This window comes from Lissotriton helveticus, chromosome 7, assembly GCF_964261635.1.
Source record: "Lissotriton helveticus chromosome 7, aLisHel1.1, whole genome shotgun sequence".
Classification (NCBI taxonomy): Eukaryota; Metazoa; Chordata; class Amphibia; order Caudata; family Salamandridae; genus Lissotriton; species Lissotriton helveticus.
Window position 1 is genome coordinate 595,188,182 of NC_136068.1, and position 25,019 is coordinate 595,213,200.

General features: G+C 44.2%; 1 protein-coding gene across 1 annotated transcript in view; it reads right to left on the reverse strand.

Annotated features, from left to right (window-relative positions):
- Positions 1 to 25,019, reverse strand: part of DOK3 (docking protein 3) — a 123,701-nt gene that overhangs the window by 74,901 nt on the left and 23,781 nt on the right. The window contains exon 2 of the mRNA XM_078652764.1: positions 11,735 to 12,025. Coding sequence (XP_078508890.1) covers positions 11,735 to 12,025 — 291 coding nt within the window. The remainder of the gene's footprint in view (positions 1 to 11,734; positions 12,026 to 25,019) is intronic.

Here is a 25,019-nt window from a genome sequence, read left to right on the forward strand (position 1 = left end):
AATTGACTTTCCATGCTTTCGCAAAGCTACTGAATAAAAGCTCACACGTTATTACTGTTTTCTAGCATGTTCCTATGTTACCCTTCCTTTAAGCACAATTCTTCATACCGTTTATGAAAATATAGATGTGGTTTATAATTTTCTCCTCTCGAATTGATTGAAGTAAGGTTTCTAGAACTATAGCGTGTTCCAATTTTTACCCTTCCTATAGCTGTATAGGATTTCTAACTTCTCACCCAACTGTTGAAGCATTTCCCCGTAGTGTAATTCTAGTACGTGCATAAACTTGCCCATTTTTAGTTATACTTTCTTAAAGTTCTATTCCTGAAATCTGTTTAGCATTTCTCATGTCCTTATCTTCCTATAGACTCATAAATGGTTGCCCTGATTTACTTTCTCTATGGTTATGTGCTGTTCGTTATTTTGATTATTGATTGTCTTTTAGTTGTAAACTGTATGCTTTCCAAATCTGAATTCTAGATAAAATTTAAAACACTTCCCAGTAGTCTGTGGTCATTTAATGAAAGTATAAAAGAGTATATGTTGGTATTTTTACCTTTCTTTCACAGCTAGCTCCCTGATCCATTGTGGTCATTAGGTACCCGTAACGGTGGATTGGTAAGTCGGGTACAGATAGAAATAAATAGGAAGGAACCAGGGTTACTGGTAGTAGAGTGTAAGGTCACCTGATTAATGTATATGATAAAATTGGGAAAATATATGGGCCTGGTACGTGTATGGTGAAATTATTGGCCGGGTGACCTGCGATCTCTATCAAAAGACCCATCACAAAGGTTGACTAGAAATTATTCTGATGTTAATTGATGAATTTTGGTTATAAACAGGTAATGATGGGTGAAATCTTTCCTCAGTGTTACTGTGTGTAAAAAAATATATCAAAATAATGAAGCAATGCTATCCCAAAATACGCGGCATCACATAACATCATTTACATTTTCTTCCCACACAATTTAGTCAAACCTGTCGCGTAATTTGGTCCTCAACTGCCTCATAATTCCAGCAGCCCTGGCTACAGGTTTAAAAAATTTTGTCAGGAGGGGGTCCTTACACCTCAAAATGTGGACAGGGGGTATCGGCATTAAAAAGTTTGAAGACCGCTGCTGTAGCCTCTGCATTACCTTGCTGTGTGAAAGCAGTGGCTGCTGCTTGCACAAGTTTTGAACAGAGTGAATCTATTGTGATGGGACACCCAGTATAAGTCTATGTCCCTCATTCAGTAGAAATTCTTTTGACTCGAATAAGAACCCAATACCTTACTCCAAGTAGAATGACAAAATATGAAAGAATTATTTTAGGAGCAGAGAATGTGACAGTAATCAGGTGTACTATCCTTAAGCCAGCTACTCTATTGCCTGATGCATACGAAGAGGAAGTGAGGGATGACACTGAACATGACTGTCTAGATGTTACTGAATATTGTACCAAACCTTGCCCAGACATACAGGAAGAGGCCCTGAATGATTGTGAAAATGAGCTATTTATATAAACGGCTCTGCATGAGGCATGAGCAAGGGGGGTTAAGTGCTGCTTATGCTGGCTGTACATTGGCTGAAATAGTCGAAGCATCCTATTTACCAGGAGTCAAGTCTATACAAATAGCTGAATTGATTGCTTTAATTAAAGTCTGCAAAATTGGGAGAAAATGGAGAGTAACCATTAACACTGATAGTCAGTATGGTTACGGGGTTGTGCATGATTTTGAGCAGCTCTGGATGCGAAGGGATTTCATGAATTCTTCAGGAACTCTTATCAAAAATGGACAATATGTGAAAGAGCTTTTAGAAGCAATACAATTGCCAAAGTAAATGGCTGTGGTCAAATGCGCTGCACATCAGTCTGGAAATAACTAGCTAATTCATACGACAATCCTGAAGCAATCTTTGTCGGCATCACAACTAGAGGAGGCCTGGTTCACCCCAGCAATGTATTCCGGATTTAGAAGCATGGTGAATAATGCAATTAAGCAGATCTCTCTACTAACAGATAAAATGATCTTTGCAAAAAAACACCACGCCTGGGCTGTGATACAGGGCTACCAGAGGCTGTAGCCACAACAGTATCTGTTTGATCACTTTCCCCACCATAAAAAGCATCACCTGATGATGCTATGAATGGGATCATTCCCCTCAAAGGACTTGACCCAAAAATGGAAATGCACATGGCCATCTAAAGAATGTCGCCTCTGCGGTCAAGGGGAGGGGTGATTACTACACCTACTATGTACTTGCCCTTTTCTACTGAAAACTTGAAAATCCATTCTTCGGGAGATTCTCAGGAAGGAACAGATAAGAACATGCAGAGCCACAGTCATCAGGTGTCTCGGCGGGCTTGCAATCCCCTTGTCCTGTTGCGCCATAAAATTCTGGAAAATAGCAGCAAAGGAATTGGACAAAATTGATTCAAGCCAAACACCTATTAAATAATCTGCTGGCCCATATTATTATTATTTTTCTTTTTTTCTTTTTTAAATATATTGTTATACCTGCTAGCCTTCTAATTGTGGTCACGATTTTAAGACCTTTTTTGTCTCTCTTATGTTTTTAAAATGTTCATTGAAAGCATAGTGTTTTATGATGGTTTGGTATCCTTTTATGATTTTTTAAATCCATACTAATATTATAAAGAGAGAGCCCAAACCTTTGAGGCGGGTAATCTCAGTAACCACAGCACCAATCACAACACCCAATACAGCGTTGGAAAGGGCAGTTGCAGCAGAAGGACATAGGATATGCAGACGCCCACCATATACATTTAAAAGGTAAAAGAACCGTGCCAGCAAAGTAGTCCCTTGTGGGCATGTCTGCGTTGTACTGTGGGCGTGTGCTGGGGGCGTGACAAACACTGGAGGCGTGTGGTACGTTCCGCCCTTCATGCCATGTCTCATATCGTGTGCTGTGGGCGTTTGCTGGGGGCGCGGCATTACGAAAACGTGTGGTACGTTCCGACCTTCACACCAATCACAACACCCAATACAGCGTTGGAAAGGGCAGTTGCAGCAGAAGGACATAGGATATGCAGACGCCCACCATATACATTTAAAAGTAAAAGAACCGTGCCAGCAAAGTAGTCCCTTGTGGGCATGTCTGCGTTGTGCTGGGGGCGTGACAAACACTGGAGGCGTGTGGTACGTTCCGCCCTTCATGCCATGTCTCATATCGTGTGCTGTGGGCGTTTGCTGGGGGCGCGGCATTACGAAAACGTGTGGTACGTTCCGACCTTCACACCAATCACAACACCCAATACAGCGTTGGAAAGGGCAGTTGCAGCAGAAGGACATAGGATATGCAGACGCCCACCATATACATTTAAAAGTAAAAGAACCGTGCCAGCAAAGTAGTCCCTTGTGGGCATGTCTGCGTTGTGCTGGGGGCGTGACAAACACTGGAGGCGTGTGGTACGGTCCGCCCTTCATGCCATGTCTCACATCGTGTGCTGTGGGCGTGTGCTGGGGGCGCGGCATTACGAAAACGTGTGGTACGTTCCGACCTTCATGCCATGTCTCATATCGTGTGCTGGGGGCATGGGTGTGTGCGGGGCGTGGCATTACGAGAAAATAAAAGCGAGCGGGTCTGTACCTCTACCACTGATTCTCCCTTTCCGGCGGCCATCTTAGAACTTCCTGCATCACTGCAAACTACGCTGCTCCTGCCCCATGCCTACCTCACATTGCTCTCACTAGGGGGCCATCTCAGCTTTCTCATCTCAGTTTTCTCCCTACGCCCCTCATACTGCTTGCATTATATGACTATCCTAGAGATTTGCTCACATTCCTATACCCTAATCGCCTCCCATTGCCTTCTAGTACTGCAACCTTCCTAGACTCGCCCCCGACACCTCAATCTCCCATTGCGGTGGCCTTCTGGGAATGACCTAACACACTACACACTACTTTTCCACCTGTTCCTACCTTCCTCATACTGCTCATACTATGCGACCATCTCAGAACGCCTTGACACCTTTCACTGCGGTTGCCATCCGAATCACGCTATCAACCCAGGTAACAGGCTCCTTTGTAAGTCCATTCCGCCTTTTGATCCTTTTATTCAGACAATACCAATGCCCACTTGCGCCACTATGGACTCACACTAGACTCAGCCACCCCTCTGCTACCCTACTCCTACCCTACTCCTGAGCAGCCACGGCCGGTAGTAGGTGTAACTGCAGGGTGGTGACGTGGGGAGGGGGAGGGGCAGGGTGGGGGGTAGTAATGTATGCATTACAGACTTTAACAGGTAAATGTTTACTTACCTGTTAAAGTCCATAATCCATGCATTACTACCCCCCACCCAGCCCTTCCCCCTCCCCACGTCACCGCCCTGCAGTTACACCTACTACCGGCCGTGGCTGCTCCTGAGTCTCTTCAACGCATGCCCTTCAACCTGTTATTGAACCATTGGCTCCTGTGCACGGAGCAGTCCAGACTCCAGCCTTATGAGGCTAGGTCAATATAGCTACACAATCAACTACCCACCGAACGTTTCTAAAAATGCAGCCAAATCCCTTAAACACAGACTTCTTAAATCGAACCCAGAAACCCTAATCTCTGACCTTTATTACTGTCATAAAAAAGGAACTATCACAAATGATCTGACCTTTTACTCTAAAAAAGGGCACAATGGAGAAATGCCTTCTACTCACTACTCACCGTCTCCTCTTCTAAGAAAATTCCTTGTGGCTTAAGACTCGATGTAGTCACCTCATCCACATTCAAAGCGACGGCTACCATATCCATTTACAATAATGGGATTATCCTTATACAAGCTGTTAATCGTAACCTAGAAATCTTTGATGATTGTTACGCCGCCATTAAGAACTCCCTTAACAACAGTGACCCTCTCAAAACTCCAGAAAACTCGAATCCCTCACCCATTTCGCAGGACCACCATGAAGCCTGCATTCTCAATCCCAAGCACCATAATACTCCACCTGAGACTCTGAACAACACTCTCTTGCCCAATGACGACATAAACATTTCTCCCGCTAACAATGTCCCTCCCATACCACCTTGGGACTCTAGCCCTTTGCACACACCTCCGGCCCCTCAAGGAATCCTACTACATCACCCAATGACTTCTCCTACTACCTTGAACAGCTTACCCCCCCCCCCCCCGAACCTAACCTTTCTGCTTCCCAAGCCTTCTAACCACTCCAAAACATTTAACCCCCTCCACTCCCACATGCTACCTTGTACAGCTCTCACCCCCCAAACCGAACCCTTCTGCCACCTGAGCCTCATAACCACTCCAAAACCTCTAATCCCCCCCCCCTACTCTCCCACCTGGCCACACCGTCAGACCTCCCCTTCCGGGATTATCTCCTCTCCTTACCATCCTTACATTCTTTCCCCTACTACTATCACACCCGGGACTGACCCCTCTCCTGCCCACACACGCTCACTGACACTCAGCCTTATGTGGCCTCCAGACTAAAGGAAATCAACTGGGAACTACAAAAACTCAAAAATGACACACAAATCTCATAACCTCCACCTCAGAGCTGTCCTCAAACTTATCGCTCAACAAGGTCCCGCCGTCGTACCTGCAAATGCCCAACCAATATCCTAAGACACCCACTCCTCCTGCTGAGACGAGGAGCGACCCTAAGCATACATCCCCCCTCCGGTCCTGGAACACTACCCCCTACCCAAAGGCCATGTCCAGACCCACTCGATTTAAAAACCCCATCTCGAGCCCGTACATCCTCTCCCTTCTCCTGACTTACAACACCACTCAACCTGATATTCCAGTCACATCCAGACCTATCCAAGCAATGCCGCTAGCCCCTTCTACAGATTCTAGTAATCTGACTTGCACCCTGGAGACCATTCAAACCATTACACTAAACCCGCATAGAACCCCCACATTTAACTCCAATGCACTAAATACCACGAACCTCATGCAAGTTCACATTGCACAATACTCCCACTGATTCCAAAACTCACCTGAAATGCACCCTTCTCGACTGAAGATCCGCAGTGAAACATGCCGCTGACCTCATCCTTGATCAAGAACTTGACCTCCTGATTCTCACTAAAACTTGGCCCAATGTATCCTCGGTTTCTGTCCTTGACATCCTAGTTCCTCCTACTCACAACATTATCAGACTTGACAGAATTAAGAGTACGGGGGAGGCATCGCCTGTATTCACCATAATAGTCTCTCAGCTAAACAATCTCTGGCCGCTCCTCTCTCATCTTGTGAATACCTCAGCATTACCATCCTCAGCAAACAAAGACCCCTTTGTAACCTAGACATCTTCTACCATCCACCTGGAGATATCCTCCTTCTGATTGAACAAACCATCAAAACCATCTCATCCAATCTAGGTCTGCATTGCCCCCAAATCTTCCTGGGAGACTTCAATCTACATTGGAATGACCCGAATGACCTAGCAGTGAACAGTCTTAACAAATTCCTACTTGACCTCAACTTAACTCAATTCTGCGACAGCCCAACACACAACTTGGGCGCGACCCTCGATCTAATCATCTCCAACCCGACACCATTCAGATTGAATCACTAAGCCCCCTATGACTGGTCAGATCACCACTTTATCACTTTCCTCATACTTGAACGATGGATCACCCAAAAACTTCAACCCAAGAAACTGAAACACTGGAAAAGATTGAGGCAAAATGCTAAAATGGACGACCTAATTTCACACAGCAATCTGTCCCTGTCGCCACCCATGCTCATAGCATGGCCGGGAGAGAGGTTCATGACCGGGAGAGAGGTTGGCCTAACGGCTAAGGCGCTCGACCTCGGACCTGGGGATCTGGGTTCGAGTCTTGGTAACGACGCTAAAAACCTCCAGTGATTCTGGGCAAATCACTTAATCTCCCCGTGCCTAAAAATGAAAGTGTGTCCTCATGTAACATAACTGGTGCTATGTAAAGCGCTCTGATACCTGATTCGGTTCGGGTCTAGTTCGCGCTATATAAAACTCTGCAAAAAAAAATAAATTTGCAGATGTCCATGAACTCACCGATCACTACAACAACTCCATGCTAAATGTTTTGGATGCAATCGGCCCCCTTCAACTAAAAAGGAAACCCAACAAAGACTCCAATCCTTGGTTCAATGAATGTCTAAACTCAGACAGGCGCAACTTAAGACTAGCGGAACAAGCTTTGAGATCCTCTCCATCTGCTGAACTCCTCAAACTTCTGGGAGCAAGAAGGAGTCTATACAACAAACACATCAGAACTGCAAAAGCGACCTACTTCAGAGGCAAACTAGACAAAGCTAGAAACTGCCCCAAAATACTGTTTGAACTGATACAATGGCAATCCAACAACACACCCATTCAATCGACAACCACCACCAGTCCCCAACCTAATTGCGAGGACTTTGCTGCCTTCTTCATCGAAAAATCCAACAAAATTGAATCTGATCTAAGGTCTGCCTTGCTTGAATTATCTTCCTCACCTGACTCGCACCCAACTCCCCAGTCCCCTCTTCCTACCCACCACTCCCCTAAAAACAATGCACATTGGAATCAATTCTCAACCTTCAATGACACTTCCATCCTCAACCTTCTTTCTACCCTCAAACCCTCAAATCACTTCAACGATCCCCTTCCCTCATATTTCTTTAAAGAAATGATAAGGCCTCTAGTTCCGCTCTGGACCAAGATCGTTAATGCTTCCCTACTTCAAGGTGAGGTCCCTAACTGCCTAAAGTCCGGGCTAGTTCTCCCCATCCTCAAGAAACCTACGGCTGACACATGAGGATCTAAATAACTTCCGACCAATCACTAACACCCCTACTCTGGCAAAGCTCGTTGAAAAATGTGTACAGGTACAACTATGTAACCACATTGAAGAATTCCAGCTACTAGATCAATTTCAATCGGGCTTCCATCAAGGCCACAGCACTGAAACAGCCATCACTCACAGAGTTGATGAGGCGCTTACCCTACTTGACCGAAACAAATCCTGCCTATTAATCCTACTCGACCTCTCATCAGCTTTCGATACGGTCAAACATGACAACCTTCTGAGCCTTCTGGAACATAGAATGGGGCTGCCTGGCGCAGTACTAAAATGGTTTGCCTCCTCTCTCCACAATAGAACACAGAGAATTAAATCCAACCAATCCCTTTCTCATACCAGTCCCTGGACCCTGTGGGTGACCCAAGGCTCCTTGCTATCACCCATTCTTTTTCACCTATTCATTGAACCCGTCAACAAAATCTTCAAAGCGTCTAACATCCAATACCACATGTATGCAGACGACACCCAGCTGTACATGAAAATCTCCTTGCCTGATGATATCAAGTCACTCAACGGAACCTTACACAAAACCCTCAACTGGCTTACCTTCAACCATCTCAAACTAAACACCCTCAAAAAGGAATTTCTCCTTATTTCCCCGCCCAAGCAAGCACCCATCATTGAGGAATACATGAAAACTCTGTCTGCTCTCAACTGCACACCACATATCATAGACTCTACGAAATCCTTGGGTATAGTGCTGGACAGAAACTTGAGGATGCAGGACCACATTAGTGCTTCTACCAAAGACGCAAACTTCAAACTGAACATCCTGAGGTAAAAAAAACCTTTCCTTCCCCCTGATGACCTCAAGTCCGCAGTACAAGCATTAGTCATTTCACAAGTGGAATATGGCAGTGCAACACTCTGCGGTCTGCCTAAGTACAGACTGGCCCCCCTCAGAGGCTCATTGAATGTGGCCGCCAGGCTCGTCACAGGCTCCAAGAAGTACAATCACATCTCCCAGGACCTGAAAACACTCAACTGACTACCTTTCGAAGCAAGGATACACCGTAAACTTGCCTGCATGACCCACAAAGCCCTTCACTTCAACACACCTCTCTACCCTGCAAAAAAACGTGAGCTGTCGGGTGGTGCCCGTACCGCCAGGAGCTCTAGCACCCTCCTACTTAAACCAAAGAAATTAAAAAAAACAAAAACCTAAAACCGTTCCTTCTCAGGAATTGCCCCAAGAATCTGGAACGCCCTTCCAACGGAAATGAGACTGATTCCATCAACAGTGTCCTTCAAAAAGGAAATGAAAGCGCTACTGATGATTACCTCCCTCCCCTAAAGTCCAGTAGGGGTACTGAGTAACCTCATTTACTATCAAGCGGATGACTTTCTCGCCTTATCCTACTGACTAATTATTTTGCCCACTATTACGTCAGTATGTAAATATTGCTATTTTTGCCTATCCTGTTGTTACGTACCTATTGCTATTTTTGTCTATCATGTCCTCACGTAACTATTTCTATTTTTGTCTATTGCTATGTTTCTGCCATGATTGCCCCTTCCCATATGTGTTGCATCCCTCTGTAAAGCGCTCTGCTACCCTCTAGGGTCATGTTCGCGCTATACAAAACTTTCTAAATAAATAAATATTAATCAGATTTTTCTTATGCATCATATTACCCTGTGGGGGCAGATAAAGGTTACCCAAAAAAATCTTGTCAACCGAATGGCCCTCAAAGCAGTGATAAACAGCCAGAAGGCACTGTGCATAAAATACGAATGGTTCACAGTACAAACACTTCTTAATAAATATAGCTAGACAAATCTGTGTGTAACCACTCCTTGCTGTGAATCCTAAGAGGTAAAATTCATAGGTCCCTAAAAATATATTGCCTTACAGGCGAACATTTCTTGGAGAAAAATCACATTGTATTTATTTAGATACAACAAGAATTTGATTTGCAATCCTTACATTTAGACTTCCACGCGGGTGGACGGTATCCCCCCACTTATTTTACCGGGGGGACGCCATCCCCCCTGACAAACAGCTGAACTTTACTCTTTGGCCTCTCTGGGACGAGGAGCTCGGCACCTTTCGTGATGTCACTTCCTGTCGTGACGACACTTCCGGTGACAGCGTTCCCCCCCCCCCCCCACTTCTGCTTTCAGGACTTGTGCCCTGTGTATACTCAATTCAACTAGATCCTGGGTTAAGCTTTTCAGAGGAAATCTTGCCTTGGAGACCCATCATTTATTGGGCGCACTAAAGATTTTAACGAAATATGATCCAGGCAATGTTTTTTTTTTTATTATCAGATCATATTCAAGGGAACTATCAGGTTTCCTAAGCACATGTATGCCATTTTAATTTAAAATTTCCTTTCCAGCTTTCTCAGAAAATCATGAAGTTTAATTTGTGCAGGAATATCTTAATCTAAGAGAAACTGCAAGAGTAGCCCACTCGTTAGCAGGCCAGCAAAAAATAAATAACCCTTTTGGGCCAGAAATTAATTAATGTTTTTAATTGCATTTCTTTCAGAAATTGAATACAATTAGCTAAGTACTAAAACAATAAAGAATTAATTTAAAAAACGTAGTTATAATTAAACACATTTCAAACTTTGGGCATCATTTAGATCTCAGCAGATGGGTTACTCTATCAGAACGGTGACAGATATCCCATCCGCCGAAATATAAATCCCATTATATCCTATGGAATTTATATTTCGGTGGAAGCAGGGGCGTAACACAGGCCCACGCGGTGCGGGGGGGCTCCTAGCTCCAAGGGGCCCCCTCGGCACTGAACTCCTGGCCGGGAGAGCTCCTGATTGAGCCCGAAGGGGGCCCCCCTAAGTACCGTGCAGGGAGGCCCCCTCACTTTTCGTTACGCCAGTGGGGGGAAGGGATATCTGTCATCGTTGTATCGGAGTAATGAAATAAAATTAAATGAATTCGTACTTGTATAGCGCACAAATACCCTGAGGTGTCTTGGCGCTGTACGCATACCGCTGTGGAACCCTTCCTGGCTTTTCCCTGTGAAATGCCCACTCCTGGGCACCCCAATCTAAATAAGGCCCTTTGTCTAGAAAAATTAAGAAAATAACTATGCAAAGACACTAACAGTCATATCCAAGGGCTGTCCAACGCCTTAAACAGGAAGAGTACTCTACTCTCCCGTTAATTGCAATTTGATCAAGCTCAGTTGCAATTGCGCTACTCTGGGAGCCCGCTGCAAATCTCAGAAAGCGGTTTGAAGCCGACTCTGCTCTGTTAACAACCTGGTCTGCCATTCTCTGTTTTCAGCTAGTGGATAACATTGGCTGAGCGTGTGTAGTTTGCTGTCAACTAATACCCAGAAGTTTTTTCTCCGAATCACAATCACCGTCTTTTATGTCTACCACAGATTTCTGTTGAAAGACGCTTGCCTTGACTGAACACAGATAAATATAGTTCATACTCAAGCATCTTCATCTCCAAGGATCTTTTTGATGAAGTTATTTTTAGACTTCTGAAGGGTTTACGTCCCAAAATTATGTCATCAGAGCATTATAAAAAAACTGTTGAATTTGGGCCTTTGGATCATTTAATTATATTTTAAAAACGAGTCTAAGTCATGATCCTTGGGAAACTTCCTGTACTCTGTATGAGGTACCTTACCTGTAACCTCTCAGTCCAAAGTGGATCTGTTGGTGTAACAATCAGGGGGTGGGATAGCAAAGATGTCATGGGCCCCTGTGCAAGCAAGGAATATGGCCTCTTTGACTGCTGTTGGGGTAGTAAAATACAACAATTGTAAGGGTTCCCTTGGGGCTTGGTCCATGGTGCCACTGCACCTGCTACACCAACGGTAGATACACCCCTACTAATAAGGTGAGGGTGGCATATGCTGAATGTGTCTGGTGTGATCGTTTGCGCCTCTTTAAAGGTTTCTCTCTAAATAAATGTCAATGCCAGTAGGTCCTACACCATCTCGAGCGTCCTCACCTGGAATGCCAGCTGGCAGATTTGGGCTACCCATTCCTCGTGGTCCTCTGCTGCCAGCACGTGGGTCTTATCAGTGGTGGTGAAGTAAAAGGGGTGAGTGCCCTTGGGGCAGTTGCCGCCCCCTGCAGCCACGATGCTCACACAGTCCGCCAGCCTCAGCACCCTGCGCTCAGACTTCTTCATGCTGGTTCTCTCCTTGGCACTCCCATCCCTCACCTCGTAGGTCTCGATCCGGGCCACGCCTGACGGGCTGGCCCCGAAGAGCTGCGCCCGCGTCTTCTTCCAGCACTTCTGAGGACACAAGATGGTGAAACAATATGAAGGAGCCTAGGGGTTTATGGAAGAATCAGGAGTGAAAGTAGTGGGAACACCAAAGTGTGAGGAGAGGAAAGACAAAGAGGGAAGAAAGAGCCACCCTAGAGGAAAACAGCAAAAAAGAACTGGTTGGAAATTCTTGAATTAATCTGAACCACGGGTAATTAGCTCACTCGCACCACTACTCTTTAAGACTCTGTGTCATTACAAAACGGGGCCACCTACATGCAAATCAGCATTGGTCCTGCTTCAATAGGAACAGTACAGCCAGATCGGCCCGTTCACGCCCCCTCTGATAGGAAGTAAGAGAGCATTTACTGAATAATAGGACAGTGAGGAAAAGAAGTAGAAATCATGTAGCAGGAAGAAGAGGTGATGATGGTGAAGGAGAGGATAACGGAGAAGAAATGATGGAGGAGGAAATGTGGCCTACAGTCTGAGCTACTAACTCTGGAACTGGGGACTCAGGTTCAAGTCCTGGTGTCAGCTTGACATCCTGTGGTTCTGGCAGATCACTGAATATCTTTGTGCTTAAAACAAACTGACCTTGAGTAATGTAATCTGGTGCTCATGTTATGCGCTTCAATGCCTTTTGGCCAAGATCAAGCTATATAAAAATAGCAAAAATTTACAAACAGTAAATCAGTTAAATTGAGGTGAAGGTGGTGATGATAGAAAGGAGGAGTGCAGGAGGACAGCGAGGTGGAAGAAGATGGGGAGCAAAGGAAAAGAGGTGTGGAGGTGGTAGAATGAAAGAAGGATGAGGAGGACTATGTAGAATAGACTAGTGAGCGAAAATAGAGGGCGCTAAGACCAGCTGTTGAATAGGATGAAAGGGATATGCAAATAAGAGAAGGTGCGTGCAATAATGGAAAATCTGGGCAGTAAAGCACAGTAATGGAAATAAAGAAAGATGAGAGACAAGAGGAAAAGGCAGAGGAATAAGAGGTGAAACTCAAAAAAGAAAGGATTTTGGGATTAGGAGGGCCAAGTAGACAATTAGTGAGTGACTAAGAGGTTTGTAAAGGAATTATTAGGCTAATTAGATATGAGAGCAATGGGAGAGGAGGGTCAGAGAGCAAAGGCAAGACAAATGGAAATGGGTGAAAAAGACATAGAAGAAGAGAATAAAGGAGAGTGATCAAATGAGATAGAAAATTAACGGGGAGTAAGAGAGTCTGAGGATTAAGAATTTGAACTTGATAAAAGGAATAAGGGAGCAGAGGAGTAAAGAGTTAAATAATGGCAGAAACAACCTAGTGAATGACACGTCCTTCCATGGACAGAAACGTAGAAGCAGAATGAGAGTGTGTTTATTTTTGCGATTTTCTTTATAGCTCAAGATCCGACAATAAGGGGAAAGGAGCTGAAAACATCATAGAAGAGAGGTTGGTAAATAACAGAATACAAAAATGCTTGCAAACATAGCAAAACGTGGAAACATTTATAGTGGACAAAGCGAAAATGATAAGAGGGATGATGATTCATAATCAAGGCTCAAAGCGTGAATATTAGATGCGTAAAACGAGAGCTGAGAAAGCATTGATAATGTGAAAGAAGTAGAGAGGAGTAAAGTATCTCACAACAGGGTTATTAAGTGGAGAGCAAAGGGCAACTTCACGGGAAGTGAAAGCTGAACCCATCCTCTGGCTGACTGGGCAATCTTCTATTCTCATACAGTGCCAGTTGTGGGGTCGAGGAAGCCACTTGTGAAGCAATGTATTTGTTTGGAGGGATACAACTAGGTTCAAGTACATCTGACCTAAAGTTCACTTTCGTCTGTTAATAACGAAGATCCCATACTCTTCTGAGATGTTGTAATTTCACGATGATGTCAAGCTCCCAGTAACACCATCTCAGTTTGGGGATTTCACTTAGACGACACTTCAGTCAACGAGATCCTCCATTGCTCGACGTTGGTCCTCTTCTGCTGTAGCAGACCACCCTGGGTGGTTATGGGCAGTCACCCTATAGTTGTGTTCATGTGTAAGGAGTGGTCATGTTGTTGGCCACAGTCTTTGTCAAACTGAAGGTTGTTTTCAGGCCAGAGGCTGACCTGACTGAACTGATCTGATACAGCGAGGTGGGCAACATGGATCCTTCCCTGTTCCACTGAACATCTGTTGGTCTAAACAAGAAACAGAGCAACCTGGCTCCAGTAGCCTATTCAGTGAGGGGGAATGGGACTGAGCAGCACAGTGGATGGGAGTACCTGCAGGGAAGACAGCTTCCTTCAAGCCTAATCAGTTTAACATGGAAAGCCACCTTCTTGAAGCTATTCATACACTGGTGAACCCCTTGCCTGGGGTTACTTCACCCCTCATGTACACAACATGCTTTAAGCATATATCTCAGAGTCTTGAAGAGAAGTCCTAGGCATCACAGACTACACAGATTCACTTGGGGGGATATTTGGTAACCTTCTCAGCTTGGTACGCAGTTAAATAGGCGAGTACCACACAACTATTAATCACTTGCCAAGGACGTTATATATTTCATGGCCAAGACATGAGGATGGTACTCGCCCAAGTTCAAGGGAGCTCCACTTGAGGGTTGACTCAATCTCTAGCAAAGTTGAGTAACTTTTAAGGAAATAATGTAGAGTGCCCACCAGGAGTCTGAGGATGTGAGTCTCCTGTGCAGAAACATAACAGGTCCATCACAAATATCGCAATCAGGTGCGGGAAAGACACTGTGACTACAAAAGTGACTTTCAGCCTTACCGACTTGAATCAAGTGTTCTAAAAAAATACCAAAGTACCTTGCTTTATTGTGGAGCTCACCAGAGTAAAATTGCACAGAGACGTAATCCTTACCTGTGCATGGTTCATAAAGGGGATGCTTTTTGTCTGGTTGACAGGCAAAAAGTTCTATTTTAGGTCAATTTGATTTCTGGAAAATCATCTCTACCGTAAGGTGTGGTGACCACTCTTGAAACACACCATGTACACTTCTAGAACCTTCGCCTTTCGTTTTTTTTTACCTAATAGGTGAGTTATAAAAGGGAAGACATCTTGCTCCAGTGCAAAGATCTACTTTTCTTCTCAAGTAAGGTATGTACAAGAAAGGGCAAATAATAAGACAAAGAAAAAAAATATAGAGGAGTTAAGATGTAACACATTAAGGGGCCAATTACAATGCGGCTCGGAAGGCTCCTCCCGGACGGTCGGAGCCTTCCAAGCCGCATTGTAATGGGCTCCTCCGTTTACTTTCCGACCACCGCATTATGATGCCAACGGTCGGAAAGTAAAAAGGCTGGTCATTCTGGCTGGCTAATGACAGGCTCCAGGAGCCCGTCGGCCAGTGGGAATCCCGTCAGTAATCTCAAGGGGAGGCTCTTCCACCCTTGAGATTAAGATTCATGGTTTCCATGCCGGCCTGTACGACATGGAAACCATGTTGGAAATCTTGTTAGGGGGACCCCGGTAGGGCCCCCTTGGGTGTGCAGTCTCCGGTGGGTGGCCGAGGGGTCACTATGGTGCCCCCTGTTGATCCATGCACTCTGTGGCATCCTATTTTTGATGGTCAGGACAGCCAACTGGGTGTCAGTCGGTTTTAGGACCGAGTCAGTGTCAGGCGGAAGCAATTCCACCCGACATCGAAATCAGGCCCAGAGAATACATTCCCACAAGGATCCTTTGATCTAGAACTGCACCCAAACCATCTCCCTCTGCTTGTTCATTAGCTGTACTTTGGGTTCTGCTACATTCCATGAATGGCTTCTATTTATTGGTAAGGGCCACAGGCCACTTTCACTGACTTATATACATAAAAACAGACAGAACATGTTTCCTTGACTGTATTTATGTTTAAAAAGGAAAAATAAGAATGCACCTTCAGTTCTTAAAACAATACAAAATAAAACGTGATAAATACTAATAGGATGATCTAAAATAATTTTGGATATATAAAGGCAATTTGTTTTTTAAATACCAATAAACTATGAGTCCTATTTGTGGGCACTTAAGGCTCGTCCTGTATGTGTTATGGATTCAACCTTAACAATGATAAAAGTTTCATTATTCCAATATTAAGGCATTACCCCCATATCATTTTAAATCACTTTTTCCCCATTAGTTTGGAATAAATGTTTTTTGCAAGATATGTTTTGCAACAATAGCTGCCATTCCTCCATTTTAGTAGGGACAGGATAGAGTCTCTTCCACAGAGCTACTTCGGAATTGTTTTTCTTCATGTGACCAGAGGTTGTAACCATCTGGAGTACCTGCCACGGCCTCTAAGGTAATTTCAAAGAACCGTTATTCAGAGCACCATCTACATTTTACAGTAGATCAGGTCTTGCTTACCAGTGGCTGGATTTCTTATCAGACTCAATTGCTTGCTTCTTATTCGGTGGATTTTCATCCATTTCTTTTTTTGGGGGGGGGGGTGGAGTTTTATATAGCGCAAACTAGACCCAAAGGAATCAGAGCGCTGTACATGAGCACCAGTTGCGATACAGCCGGACACATTCATTTTTGGTTAGGCACGGGGAGATTCAGTGATTTTCCCAGAATCACAGGATGTTGAGCATCCCTGCTAAGACTCGAACCCTGTTCTCCAGCTTCGAGAAGACCATTCTAGCCATTAGGCCACATCCTCTCCCTCTTTTGCACTGAAAGTGTAAGTGCACATGTGATTAGGCCAGGTGCTTCCTTCACAGTGCAAGATAGCCAATGGCTTAAATAGGATGACCCAATGCCCCTTGCAGTAGGCTGTCGTTGGTGGTAGCAAAATGTGAATGACAGTTACACAGACCCGTGGATGATGCCCCTAATGTATTTATAAATGTTTTTAGTCACATGGGGTATCACAATAACTAAAGCTTTCCCTAGACCAGACCTAAAAACAGATCTAACATAACAATTGTCAGAATTTTGAGATACAAAATGTAGCACCACAAGCATGACCTGTTGCACTTGAAGAGCACACACAATGCTTCTCTCCTGAGTGGCACATTTCTTTTTAAATGTTTCTTAGATGTATTTTTCATGTTAAGAATGTGTTATTGATATAGATCAGTGATACTCAAGTACGGCCCGGGGGCCGCATGTGGCCCTCCTGACCTTTGCATGCAGACCTTGGTCAACAGAAGCACTAACGTTGTGAAATATGTTAAATAATGGGTCAATCGTTTATTTCCAAATTAACTGAAGTTAAAGGAAGTAATGAAGGTATTGTACACCACTTACATTTAGGAACACTTTCATTTTTAAAGACGTTGGCGCAAACATGTAAAAATGTGATATTCTCTTCAAAATTCAAAAAGTGTATTTTATACAACATGCAGAAGGATTTTCTCATTATGTCAGAGCATTGAAAATTTGTTTTTTCTTTTTTAAAGTGATAGTTTTCAAAGATGAATTTAGAAACATGTATGCTTCCTCTCCACCCTGGCAACAGAGCAAATAGTGAACTAAGAGGCAAATCTGTTGTTATGTCTAACATCTGAGTGGCCAGCGTTCCTATTATACATGGATAACTGATAAAAGCACTCAAATCTGTAGCAGTTGTAAAGTAGCTTTAATGTAACAGCAACTGAATTCTCAGCAATTGGAATGTCATCATTCTAATAATGATGTAATCAGCAAGAAGTCTCTTAAAGATACAGCAAACATAACAATAACATTATAGTTGTTTTTTTCTTAAACCACAAGAGAAGGTTTCGTACAGTGCGCATACTGAATTCATGTATTTCGAGGTACTCCTGTAGGAGACATTGAAGAAAAAGAAGGTAAAGTGAAATAAAACAATTGCTTACTATCACATAATTTGGTCAAGTGGAGAAGCCGGGATTGATCCCAGGTTTTCTGGTTTCATATTTTGCAATTGAGCCTTTATATGTAAATGCTTTGGTTCTCCTATGCTCACCTTACACCCCCACCCCCACCTGCCATAAATGTGACCCTCGGTCACACGACAGGCCAAACTTGTTGGCCCCATGAAATAAATCCTGGTATGTGTAACTGGTGAACATTCATCGATATATTTGAAATCCACAGAGGAGCACATATTGCCAACTTTGCACTCATCCTGAAATATTGTTGTCTGCTGTTGATTTTCACGTATACAGGCAGAACACAGTCTGTGGATATATCTTGTTTACATTTAAAAACAGAATAAATGTAGTCTGTATTCCTTTGTTCGTCTGTGGAAGCGATCAGTTATGACTCTACTATCACTACGATCACGAGCTGAGCATATTGGCAGGCCAGCTGTGTTGTAATTTCCAAATGAAGTTTAAATAGCTGCGGATAGACACAAGTCACTACGCTGCAATTCAGAGAGTGTTTCGGTTTATAGAGATTGTCTACTTTTATAAGTGTCTTTACCTTTGTTTTCATAGATGACTTGGAAATGTGCCCTCTCTCTAGGGTCACCCTAGATAAGGTGTCTTCTTTGTACTGAGCCCTATTGTTGCTGACTATAGAACTCAGTACACTCATCCCTGCTAAACAGAGGTAAAGTGGTTCTGCTTCTCTTTTCAACATGGCGAAATTGGCATACACCTGATTGGCATATTTAACTTACCTATAAGATCCTAGTATATAGTTTCAAAGGTTATCCGGGACCTGTAAGTTTAATGTTACCAGTGGGCTGCAGCACTCATTGTCCCTCCTAGTGACAATGCAAACATGACTGCAGCCCTGCTACCTGTAGCCTGGCTATGCAGGTTAAACTGCAAATATAACTTATCAAAATAACCCCTATTGACAGGCCTAAAAACCCTCTTTCAATATATGTATTTAATAAAGTTGCCTTACTGTCCATTAAGCCAGGGTGCCTAATGTTTAACAGTAGGGCATGTAAACGTTAAAAATTAACCCCAGCCTTCCCAGACGGGGGTCCCTGGCTCACTGTAGCATTGGAACCACGCTACACCTGATGAAGAGCCCCAATCAGGTAAACTGGTCTTGGGTTTCTTGTGTTCTGGTTCAGAGAGAGCCCGACTTTGCATTTCAGTGTGACTGGAAATGACATTGGAGCATTACCAAGATTGATTTGTACATGGATGGGTTTAATCTGAGGTGGCCTGGTCGTCAAAAACAATGATGGTTGAGAAAGCTACCCCGAGTGATCGCCAGTGGTTCATTTATTTATAAAGTTTTATATAGCGCAAACTAGACCTGTGAGGGTATCTGAGCTCTTTCCCAGGGGGAGAGGGGAGGAGAAGACACATCGGTGAAAGACAGTAATAACGTGCATTTAAGAACATAAGGTATAAACATAGGAGAGTATAAAAACTGGAGCGCTAAACTCTTTCAGAAACAGACGGGGAGGACGTGAACAGCAAAAAGGAGAGTTTTACGGTGCATTCTGTGAAAAGGGTCGTCTGCTGTGTCTGGGATAGTTCAGGTTGTGGGTGAGTGCTCATGGGGGCAGAAGAGAGAACTCTGGTGCTCAGGCTGAAGGCAGTGCGAGTTTCTCACAATGTCAATCAGTGGGTCGTAAATGTTTAGTCTTCATGCACATCCATTCCTTGGCCTCTCTGCAGAGATATGTCATGTCACAAATGTGTTTTTATAGTAGAGTGTTAGACTTCTTGCAAGCATCCTCCCATTACCTTTTGTGCGCTTGATATAACACCTAAGGTATAACACCATAAGTGGGCAAAGGTATGCCCAGACCTGGATCTGTTGCTCACTGTTCCACTGGAACCAAGCTACACCAAACAGAAGAGTCTCAATCAGGGCAAAACAGGCCTTGAGTTGCTTGTGCTACAGATCAGAGAGGAACCGGCTTGCCAATTTGGCCTGGACTGTTCCCTTTGTAGTAGGACCAAAACAGATTTGCAAATGGCTAGGTCTAATCTGAGGTGCATGGTTGGCAAAAGAATGATGGGTTGGAATTCTACCTCACAAAACTGCCAGTGGTTAGACCTGTTGCAAGCATTCTCCCATCACCTTTTGTATATTTAATATTAAATATGTCCTTGAGTAGCACCTAAAAGCTATGTTCACTGTAGCAAGGTTAACTGCTCAATAAGAGATCATTGGGATGCAATATTACGTTTAATAAATGTTTTTTCCACGTAGGAAATAGCTACACATTTTTGGGGGGACTTTTTGAAATATTTATTACAAGCCCAATTCACTGGTAAAGTTGGATTTGTGATAAATATTTTGGCAATATGACTTAAAAAGTCACCTTTGCTCTGCTTGATGTTCCTAATGTACCTGGAATCTAAATATGATTTTTGCTTGCTCCTATCAGCCAGTAATTAGCATTTTAATGGGTGTGAATGAGGTGTGACCTTGCTCCCAGAACAGGTGCAAAAGACCTTAGGTTTGGGGAGGTATCATTGTGCCCTGACAGAATGGCCTGTGGGCTGGGCCAGGGACTTGATTAACTTCAAAGAGGCCTACACTGTCACAGACATATATAGCTAAAATATAGGCCTACACCGTTCTATAAACTCCCAGTGTCAGATCCTGTTGAAATGTCAAACCCCACTTGACAGGTCTGCAGGGGTTTTTGATAGGACATGTGGGGAACACTTCAAAGGAGGGAAACTGGGAAACATAATATCAGAACTCTGTGTGTGTCCACTGTCTGGCATCTGGAAGCTCAGTTTTGTCCTAAAAGGCTTCTCTCTAAGCTTGTTGTGAGTACAGGGACTGCCTAAAACTTGATTTTGGTGTTAGATATGGGAGGGACCGGGATTACCATAGTACACTCTCCACGCACACCCCCAGTTCTCAGAGCCCACGTTTAGTGCAGCCAAAGAATTTGGACATTTTGGAAATGCCCAAAGTGGGTAGCGTTAGTCCTGAGAACCTTGCCTCATTAGCTATGGTGTCTCCAGGTGTCATTTCCACCCACAGGCTTGTGCCAGTCATAAATATGGGATCTCTAGACACATACTTCAAACACCCCAGGATCTGTGAAAGATCAGAAGAGCACTAAATTTGTTGTCCGCTACCTGATAATAGCCTAGAAGACGAGATCTGCTCTTCCTCTTGTACACCGGACAAATAAATGGACTCCAGCCGTCATAAGCTGACCTCCTATACAAGCTACAGAGATACAAGAAAGCAACAAGAGGCCTTTCCTGCAACTGCCCAGCTGATCATTGGCAACTGGAACTGGACTGCACTCTGCCTGCCACCCAGGGAGTCTCTAAGTACACCTGACCTCCTGGGGGTTTTCAAAGTGCACTTCTGTGGGGGATTGAGACTTAATGGATTAAAGTCAGAAGGTAAAATCTTTAACCAGGGTGAACTTGGTTAGTGTATGTGACCCACGATCCATCGCGGTCAGCATCCATCAAATTTTTCGTAGTTCCTGGTCTACAGTGACCCTTGACTATCATTGGCACTTTGTGCTACTTTGCGATATCTCAAATTAAAATGTAAAAAATCATATATCAAGTTCCCCTTATTGGATTTCTGTCATTTTTATGTCATTTTATCTATTTGTAATTGTATTTGGACTTTTATTGTTCTGTATTTTGACTTTCTAACTGCTTTAGTACTTCATAAATACTTTACATATTGCCTCTAAGTTTAGCCTGCCTGCTCTGTGTCATAGGTAGCAGGTGGTTGAGCTCAGGTTTATTTAGGGAATTAGTGATTCGCCCTTGCAAGGACAGTGATTAGTTCTTGTATTGGGTACTTACCCTGCAACTAATAACCCAGTTTCTTATAAGACTTGAACCCCTGCACTGCTTACATTCAGGGAATTATCTTTTTTCCTTTTATTTCAGCACTCAATTGGAGTGCATGTGTCTTCTTGCTCTCTCCTCCATATGCCACTTCCACCCCAAGATCTTCCTAGCCCCACAGTTTCTATGTTGTCCTGTTCCCCAACCAGATCATCCGTTGCGTTTCCCACCCTCCAGCCTTTTTACTTGATCTTTTAAGCCCTCCCAAGCTTACCTGTTGTTACTGCTGATGCAATGGTATCTCCTCTCACACACTCCTCTAGTGCTCCCCCACAACTCACCACAGTAATCTTTTTTTTTAAAGTTTTTGTTTTCTTTTTTGGAAAGCCCATCAGCTCCAAATTGCTACGCAGATGATCCCTTTTTTAATTTATTGTGTTTTCATGCATGCATTTAATTTACTGCTCCAAGATTGATGTGATCTATCTTGGAACAGTACATTTAAAAGACAAAAAAGTAAGAAGGTTTACGGGATCATGACGCATATGTGCATATGTGGTAACACATGCACACATATACATGTATCAACACTGCAGTAGTTTGCTTTGTTTTTCCTAATGCTGTTGACAAGAAAGCCAACCAATTGTAAGCAATGGACTTGCACAAAGCCGATTGAAAGTTTTTGGTACGGTTCATAAGAGGTCTTTTGACAACAAATAGCTGAAAGCTGTCTGTAGGCAAGAGTTAAACAGGAGGTTTCATGTCCTATTAGATGTGAGGTTTACTTGATCTTAAGGGGAATTCAGACATTGACAATAGACCCCCACAGGAAAGGCCAATAAAACGAACTACGAGTGCAGTGAATCACAAAGGTGAAAGTGTGGCTACAAATGTAAAGAAAAAGGAAGAGAAATTGAGAAGTGATACCAGGGGAGCAGCAGGTGTGAACTCTATGGTGCTCAAGTATTAGACGCTGAAAGTAGTTTAGCACAGAGACTCCTCTTATAGAATGACAGCAATTGTTTCCTACTTGAGTGGCCCTCACCTTTGTGGTGGTCTAGGTTAGTTCCACCTGTGCCGGAGTTGGCACACCTAAGAAAATAACATGGTACAGACTAAATTCATATGCCCCTCTTCTGTTGTAGGGGCACAGAAAACCCTCAATTGTGCATCCCCCTCAATGAAACACACAAGATGGCTGTGTGTCATACTCAAAAGCTTTTACATCACAGCCCATCATGCTGTGGGGCAAATCTTAAGCAAACACAACTGGACTATTCCATAAAGCCGGGCATATGCATTCCTGTGCTATTGATATTCTCAGAATATATTGAGATACAATGGTGGTATTTAAGAGCAGGATGGAGACACTAGAGAAGATGGCAGAAAATGGACAATTGAGGTTGAATTGGATAAACCTGAACTGGGCAGAGCAATCCGCCACTCCCAAACACTGGTTAATCAATAAACGTTTGATTCCAGGCAAGAGTGCACAACAAGGCCATTTACAAAAGTCTTTGGGCATATTCTCAAGGACTCATCACAGAGTTAACAGAACTTTATCGCAGCCAAAGTCTCGATAAATTTATCACCCCATTCACAAGCAGGTGCTAACAGCCAACATCACCAGTTTACCCGCGATAGCAGCCGCAAAAAAACATCTCCACAGACGACTCGGGCAACTAGCGCTAATAAGATGCAGAGTAGGCGTCCCCATGCAAAAAGCCTTGACAACACCACTCCACCACATTCTCAACGACCAGCCAGATCTGACATAAGATCACAAAACATGTGATAAGGCGCGTTAGTAGCAGGAAATTAACCAGGAAATTAACACCTGCTCTGACCTGGTGCAAAGTTGGATGGCACCACAAAAGGGAGCCTAGCCCAGAGCCACACCTGAAGGGCAACAGATGCCATGGAGCCACGTATCATGTGGCCCGGACACTCAAGAGAGCCACAACATCCAACGCCACCACCCTCAGGACTCCTACCCCCCCCCCCCCCCGGTAGCCCCCCCACCTCCCTGGGACCAAGACCGTGCACATCAACGGCACAAAAACATGAACAAAAGCACCTGCATGATGTCGCACAATTGCAACAATCAACATACATGTGAGTACTGAAATCCTGATTCATTCATTCACCATTGAAGGACCAAACAAAATATCACATTCTAATTTGTCCCCAAACAACTATTTTGAAGAGTCATGGCGGGGCATCCCTGGACAATCTGTGAGTCACAGCCTGCAAGACAATATCCAAGATAAGAAGGTGTGTCAGACACCCATCAAAGGACAAGGAGAGAGAGAAAGAGCGAGAGAGAGAAAGAAAGAGAGAGAAAGAGATACTGAACAAGGAGCGCAAGGCCAATTGGTCCCTTGGCTCATGCAAACATGCCAACAGATGTGTGTGTCTTAAAATTGGTGCACCCCAAATCACAGGCCTGGCCTCAGAGTCAGCGCAAAGGCCACATCAAAGTTAAGAAATGCAAGCAGTAGTCAGACTAAAATTAGGTATGAAAGCTCCTTTGTCTCAAAACACAAGGCGGAAGGACAACCAAAACCCCCGACCTTGGTCTTGAATGCGGCTGGCACACCCTGCGTGATACCAGCCTCCGACGTCTCCCACACCACGAACTGCGCTAATGAAAGAACAATGTGCCCACACCCCACACACACTTTTCCCTGAACGACCTAAATCGGCAAGGGATGGCCTTGACACATTGTGTAAAAACTACCCATTATTCAAACATTGCACACACAAACGATTCATTGCCCAGAGCTGTGGCATATCGTCTACCAAACTGCCGCCGGGTCTGAGGAGTGCCGGTGCTACAAGACCAACAAACGCAATGGCAGGCATTCCCTGGGGCACATGCACAACCCCTGTCACGTTGAACTGTACAGTGGACGAATGCTGCATCTGTTGGGATCTGTGCCAATGGCAGTGTTGCGAATCAGTTTCCGTCTGAGTTTCCGTCTTGCCTACGTCACCTGCATCCAGCCCTGGTTCCACTGTCGATCATGCACATTCGAGTGCCCCTTGGAGGTCTGCCTATCCAACGCAACGGTAGCTGAATTGGATTATGACCTGACGGTGCGCCCCCTGTTTGCCCACGAACAGGAGTGTCACCGGGATACCCGTGCATGGGATGCACTGATTTTTGGCATATGTGGTGACAGTTGTGCAAGGGAGATTGCCCAACTCCTCATGTGCAGTGACAACATCAAGGCTCTCCCCTATTGGTGAAACAGCCTGGACTGAGCACATCTGCCCGGACCAGTTAATGGATTGGCTCACCCTGGTGTTCCTTGAACCCGACAACGATGTACTATTGGAACACATTGCCCATGAAGCTGCCCT